Source organism: Salvelinus sp. IW2-2015, linkage group LG3 (genome assembly GCF_002910315.2).
Source record: "Salvelinus sp. IW2-2015 linkage group LG3, ASM291031v2, whole genome shotgun sequence".
NCBI lineage: Eukaryota > Metazoa > Chordata > Actinopteri > Salmoniformes > Salmonidae > Salvelinus > Salvelinus sp. IW2-2015.
Window position 1 is genome coordinate 5,133,680 of NC_036840.1, and position 7,417 is coordinate 5,141,096.

At 39.2% G+C, this 7,417-nt stretch overlaps 1 protein-coding gene across 1 annotated transcript; it reads right to left on the reverse strand.

The window, feature by feature from the left end:
• Nucleotides 1-1,629: 1,629 nt before the first annotated feature.
• LOC111949380 (RAD51-associated protein 1) lies at nucleotides 1,630-5,156 on the reverse strand. Its single transcript, XM_023966491.3, has 9 exons — nucleotides 4,683-5,156; nucleotides 4,340-4,386; nucleotides 4,070-4,214; nucleotides 3,239-3,345; nucleotides 2,941-3,033; nucleotides 2,650-2,787; nucleotides 2,340-2,540; nucleotides 2,064-2,234; nucleotides 1,630-1,918 (listed from the first exon to the last, which is right to left on the reverse strand). Exons 1-9 carry the CDS (start codon nucleotides 4,778-4,780, stop codon nucleotides 1,791-1,793), a joined length of 1,128 nt encoding a protein of 375 aa, XP_023822259.1. The 5' UTR covers nucleotides 4,781-5,156; the 3' UTR covers nucleotides 1,630-1,790.
• Nucleotides 5,157-7,417: the final 2,261 nt, after the last annotated feature.

Below are 7,417 nucleotides of genomic sequence, written 5' to 3' on the forward strand. Positions count from 1 at the left end.
AATAACACAGCAATAGAATGAAAAAATTGGAAATGCACTCGAAAATTTGGCAAATTCACGGTAAAAAAAAGATTGATAAACAAAATCAGAAATGGAAGTCATACAACTAATTCACACTTACTTTCGCTCATTGGATGGATTTACTTCGCTCATGTCCGGTGTTTACTGCTGCAAGGTAACAGAGTAAACTAAATATTGAACTCAGTCAAACGCAATGGTCAAACTGACTATGCATACATACGCGTCATGTCATTGTGATWTCATGATGTCGTAATGGAGATACATTCGGACTGACGGCGGCGCGCTGTTGACTGATCAGCGCTAAAAGTGAAATCAACACGTAAAACAACGCATTATGTAACGCAAAAAAAAAATATTATAATCTTTGGTGATTCACTTTCCATTTCTGGTTTTGGGAGCAATGAGAATTATCATTCACTCAAAAGGTAGCTGTCCACAATGTTCCACAACACACGGAGATGCTGAACAAACTCATTAGACCTATACAGGCTATACTGGAAACATGCTCACCACATAAAAAGTTATAGTTTCTATTGAATCTTTAATGTTTTATATTTACACATTGTACAAAGCTTTCGCTAAACAAACAAAATCCACAAAACTTTAAACACAAATAGAACACGTACATAGCCTATTCTACTGGATTTTCATAAAATCAAGGTAAAACGTTATATAAAGGGGCATTCTGTAGTTGCTACATCCATTATTTTACTTTTAAAATGAATGATATTAGCCCATTGATTCTTGAAGAATATAACTTATAAATGGCTCATGAGGTTAGTTCAATGGTCATATACCCCATCAGACCCCAAAATATAAGCTGTTTTACTCCCAATGTTTGTTAATACATTAAATGCAAACACTACCCACTGGGCACAGCCTTCAGTTCAACTTCTCGTTTTGATGTACATTTAGTTTAGTTGACAACTAACGTAAATGTAAAATGAAATTAACAGCAAATGTCATGTCGTTTTAGGTTAAAAGTTGGGTGAATTTTTTTAATGAAATACCCTTACCTTGACTTTTTGAAAATCCAATCAGTTTTCCACGTTCATCACATAGATTTTTTTTGGTTGAAATACCCTTACCTTGACTTTTTGAAAATCCAATCAGTTTTCCACGTTCATCACATAGATTTTTTTTGGTTGAAATGGCGTGAAAATAAAGTTGATTCAACCAGTTTTTGCACTTTGGGTATATAGCCTCAAAACATGGTTAAAACTAGTTTTGATATCATGGATGGTCAGTCCTTGCATCCACAGCTCTATCTATGAATTTCAGAGTGGTTACATTTCTCCAGCCTCATCCCTCAGCTTTTTACCGAAACAGGGGCAGGGTCTCTGCTTTGTTATTGAWTCAACTACTGATTGCCACTTTAACAATGATCATTTTGCATTTTAAGATAATTACATCCAGCAGAGTGCGCCATTGCACCATTTCTTTACATGTTTGAGTGAAAACTAAACAGACAGAAGACAAAAACCTCTCTGAAATAATAAAAGACACAAAGGGTTTGAAATCTGAAGGCTTTGCTGTAGGCCGAATAACAGTAAAAGTTGGGAACTGACCTTTGTTAAGTCAAATGGTCCAAAAGATGAGCTGTTATAAAAGGAGAGCATGTATGACACCAGACTAATAATAATTAACAGTACAATGTGAATGACTCTTATTTAAAATAGACAGATCTAGAGGATTACAAAAGGAATCCTGAAAGTCAACTGTCAATTACGCAGAGAGGCACAAAGCTCCTCTCTGATAGATAGGTGGGGTCAGTGACTAGCAACACTGGGGTGTAGGGATTTGAYCCGCACCATGCGAGATAGTCCAAGTCTTAGACCCTGCCCTGGAGACTTCACTGGGGCACTCTGTGATGAGCCGGGACTTCTTCCAACGTGACCTGATGACAAGTTGTATGAGAAAAATAATGGGTGAACTGGGTCTTAAAATGCCTGAATACAAGGCACAACCTTGTTTCCAAACATGCAGTCCTACACCTGCTTATGAGATTACGATGACCTCCTTGACCTTTCAGTCAGTCTTACCTGGAGGATTCCACTTGGGTATTCTGCCCCCTGCTGGACTGCCAGAGACTGCAGGTCTGCCTGAGACTGCAGGTCTGGAGACAGGAGAAGCGGCAGGGGACCTCTTGGGCACGGAAGCAGGCTTGGCAGTTGGACTTGTACCTAAGGTGGGAGTTTTTAGACTGCGAGTCCCTGTGAGGCACAGAAGGACAATTTGATTGAAACTCTGCAGGCTGGGAACATAAAGAGATTGAGTTATTAGAATGGCAGTTCATAGTTCTTAAAGCTATTAAGTACCTGTCAAATGTGGTTTGGTTTTTGGTGGTTTTGAAGGCTGCTTTTCTTCCTTTGAGGCCGCCTGAGGTTTAGCTTTTGGTTGCTCCTTCTTGGCTGTCTTCACTTTTGTTTTTTTTTTGTTTTTCTCTGGTTTCTTTACTGTGAACTCATCATCATCACCACTTTCAGCTGGATCACTGAAATCAGCATCACTCTCTGAATCTGAATAGAAAGGAATATTCAGTATACAGTACACAACAAATGTGTGTCATGAAATACACCTGGAATGTAGAAAAACAAAGAGCATATGCCATTTTGTTGCTATGACAACCTGGTGTCCCTTTGGGATTGTAGTCCTCATCGCCATCCTTCAGCATGCTCCTTTCCTGCTCTGTAGCCTTGGAGGCTGCCTTCCTCTGTCTGGAGGGGGCGCAAGGGGATCCCCGATCATTCGTAATCTGGTCAAGGCCTATGGGAGGAGATTATCTAATCACAAAGGGATCACTAGTGTCTGTGAGATGTAAAGGCATGGGATCCAATAATATGAAATAGATTTGTCAGTGGTGGGCATGTGTAGCATTACCACCCATGCACATGCATTATAGATATCAAAAATAAATACCCAAATGGTTCATGTCCACACTGCAGTTGGAAAGGCGTAATGATGGATCCAGATTTTCACCATCTCTTTGCGGTTGATTCTTGACATATCTTTCTAAAAATAAATAGGATAAACTAAATTAAATTGCAAATAATTGTTGACAGTGAGTGAGACATGTGAGTCATCTCTTCTCTACTGTATGTAATGTGCACATTGTGATAAATCTACCAATGAGCCAAACCACTCCAAATTGCTGTTTTGCTGTTGAACAGCAATGTTTCAAACACCAGTTGTAAAGAATCAACAGTCCAATGCAAACCTGGAATATAAGAACAGTGTTCCTCATTTATCTCGGTGGTTTTAAGCAAYGACAGAGTAAGAGCTGCTTCCAAATCTCTATCATACAGCTTCTCATCCAATGGTTTCCTGAAAAACACAGGTACAATTCTGATACATTAAAAGCCTTCTCAAAGGGACATGTGACAAAAGTGTGACAAAGTTGACATGTAACACATGATATGTGTTAGGGGAATTCTGGTCATCCTGAGCTGTACTGCTGAAGTTTCACAGACAATACTGATCAACATAGAGCAGATTGATCACAAGGTTACATTCAGAGTCACTGTCACTCTGTATCACCATGACACATCAAAACACCCTTACTGCCACTGGCCTCAGAGACCTTGCCAATGATTCACCACACATTGTGTCTTTTTGTGATTTGATGCATGGCAGATCACAAGCAACGCGTCTGGCTAAAAGACTAATTTGAGTTTGAGCACTGATTTGTGGAGTTCTCTGGGCCAGTGGTCAGCCTTATGTCATTACATACACCATCTAGACACAGTGTCCCTAATACTGCCTGCAACTGGGTATTTGTTATTGTTTATCTGTCACTATGCAGAATAAGGTGAAGGGGCACTGACAGAGGGCAACAAGGACATTCAGTGTGTTTGTGTTCTGCATGCATGCTTCTGTTTGCATAGCCGTGGTCACACACTACAAAATTGTTAAGAATGTTTCATAACTTTTGTCTYCACATCATATTTATTGAGGAACAAAGAAACAACAAGAAATTCTATTGAATATACAGTGTTGTTAGTAAACCCTTTAAGGCTTGTTTCTGCTTGTTTCTGMTTCAACTTCCTACCTGTYCTTGTGGCCTATGGGCTGTGAGCCAGTCTCTTGACTGGAGGTCTTGCTTGAAGATTTCTTGCTTTTCTCCTGTGCTGGTTCTTTCACACTCTCCTTGGCTTTTTTGCTGGGTGGTGCTTTCACAGAGGCAAAATCATCATCTGTTTCACATGATCAGAAACAGTGGAACGCATGATTACATACAAACCATAAAAGGAGAATGGAATTGCAACACCAACTGGCTATTTACACCATAAATTAATGAAATACATTGGATTTGACATACCATCATCCAAGTCCTGGAAATCTGAGTAATTTACAAGCTTTGTCTTCCTGTCAAAAAAAATGAATAATAAATAAATAAAAACCGCGAGCAAGCGTGTGCGCGCGCGCACACACCTTATAAGTGACAAGATTTCGCAAGATCAACTAGTCTCTCTAGACAGACGGGTTGCCACCCACAATGTACCAATGTAGGTCTGGGATTCCCGAGACTAAAGATCAAGCAAAGCAATACACTTCTCTAGTCTGTGCTGTCAGCTCGTACTACTGGCTAACGTTACGTTAGCAAGCTACTGTAATAGCTAGCGAGTCTTAGCTAATAAAGAAGGTAAGCTTTGGTTACAAACCTCGATGGTCGCTCCATATCAGTTTTCTTTTCTTTAGCGATGGTCAAAATTATATTATTGCTCAAATGTTTTACTGATCGTATCATAAAAGTAGCCATAAAACATACTATGCAGATTTTCAACAGTGGTCACTGGTCCACGAAAACAAACTTTCAATCATCCCGCCCGAAAATGTGATTACAAATCTGACGATTCAGATTCGATGATTCGTCGTCTGTTCTTCCCTTGTGTGAGACAAAGGGAGATTTCGATTTCAAATCGTTGCGTCCTGTCTCCTCTCTCTTCGTCTCCTTCTCAAAACCGAATGGAGAAGAATGTCAGAGGGGTGGGACCTCTGGCTTTCWCATCCAATGTGTTATGAGAAGGTGACGAGGACAGAGGACGAAACGAGAAACAGTGGAGATCTTCCCAAAGATATTTATAACCAACCCTCCTTGTTCCATCTGTGTGAGCTGGTGAGAAGAGGCGAATCTGCTGGGAAGAAATGCAACTTTCACGAATCTATAACCACATGTCTATGATCAGATTATACCAAAGTATCATTAAAGATGAATCAACAATCATTAATCAATTAACAAATCGATAGGTCTTGTGTGGTACAAACATTTTTTGTGCTTTTTWAAAATTGAATTGTAAATTATGTCATTGAACTTGTAGATGTCGCAAGTGTTATGTGTGGCCTCTGTTTCAGGGCTAAAAAACGCAAAAATTAGATTAGCTAAATTTGGTTTTTGTTGTGTGAATTAACGATATCAATTTAATTCGAGTTGTACAGGTTTAGCTACATACATAGACATTTTAAGAAAGTGCAATATAATAGCAATGGTTTAAGTACTTAAGTAAAAATACTTTAAAGTACTACTTAAGTCATTTTTGGGGGTATCTGTACTTTAATTTACTTTCCTTTTTGACAACTTTTACTTCTACTTTACTACATTCATAAAGAAAATACTGTACTTTTTACTCTATACATTTTCCTTGACAAGACCAAAAGTACTCATTACAAGTTGAATGCTTAGCAGGAAACAAAAAAATGGTCAAATTCACGCACTTATCAAGAGAAAATCCCTGGTCATCCCTACTGCCTCTGACCTGGTGGACTCACTAAACAGGAATGCTTTTGTAGCTTTTTTTGTAAATATTATTTTATTTATTTATTTTTAGGGGGTGCTTTGTTTGTAAATTGTGTCAGTGTTTAAAACACGTAAATAAAAATAAATAAAAAACATTGTGTCACCTGGTTTTATTAATTTGAAATGATTTATACTTTTACTTTCACTTTTGATACTTAAGTGTATTTTAGAAATTACATTTACTTTTGATCCTTAAGCATATTTCAACCAAATACTTTTAGACTTTTACTCAAGTAGAATTTTACTGGGTGACTTTCACTTTTACTTGAGTCATTTTCTTTAAAGTATCTTTGTCTTTTACTCAAGTATGACAACTTACATCGGCTGATGTAAAAAGGGATTTATGAATACATTTGATTGATTGATTGATTGGGTACTTTTTTCCATCACTGTATTAAAGGTTAGTGCTGGCTGTGCTGGTGGAAATGTTTGAGGTAGTTATTGGTAAAGTAGTCCTGGCAGATGGCACAATTATTTATTTTCACCATTTGTCATGTGTGTCCATCTGGAATGTATGCAGCCGGCTATACACTTGTGTCCCCTGGCGACCGGCTTGTACATAAAACATCCTCCATTCAGGATGCAAGGGTGTCGATTTCCTTCTTAACTAGCTTTAGTGGCGAGCCTCCGGAAAATAAACTGGAAAATGATGCATACCGTGTTCATAAAAAATACACGCCGTTCAGCCAGGGGTAAACAACAGACTGCTGCAACCGGATCGGCTGAACATCGAGAATACAGTAGCGTTAGCCACTTGTAAGAAATGCTGTCTTCATTGACCTTAACACATAGCTATAATACTGTTATAATGCCTTCCTTATTAAAGCAGACTTGTTTGCAAATATCTTGCTACACCCCACATTTTAAACACCATCATCTGCCCGTAACAGATACAAACCTCACTCCCCCACGCAGGGGAGGATGGCTGACTCAGACCTTTTATTACCACTGATAAGGGAGGCATGCCATTATACGAGCACGCACACGCACATGCACACACACACACACACACACCCTTGCTTTAGGCTGGGTTTCCAGGAACAAAGAACGGTGCCAGTAACCAATGAGGCATGGACACCAGCGTGGAGGGAACGGGCCTCCACTTACAGCGACCAGTCAGGAGCACGAACTACAAGAATCTACCTACGTCATTTACTGTATAACTTGAACTGCACAATATGTTTCGGGTCTCTTCTTCCGATAGTTCCCTAAGAACTAGACGAACGGGGGCCGTGCAGCACGCTTTGCTCAGATATCTTTACATCCGAATAAACTGTCTTACTATTATACCGATCCACCCTGTCCAGCGTCTTGACTTGGTCTCATTTCTCTAGTAACGAATCATCAACACACTCTAGCATGGTGGTGGAACATTGTGTTTTATTTTTAAGACATTAAGCATATTTTTCCAGCTTTTTCCTGGCAGCTTCCCATTAAAGCTGTGCGTCAATCTAAGTAACATAATAAAATTAAATAAATCCCTGTCAAAATGTGTCAGTTTAAACTAGAGATTTCTGTTTTTTTTGCATGGCCTGCGTCTCAATCCGCCGCATCCACATATGTTGCTTTTTCGCAATTGCGGGGGAAAGAGGCCAACCATGA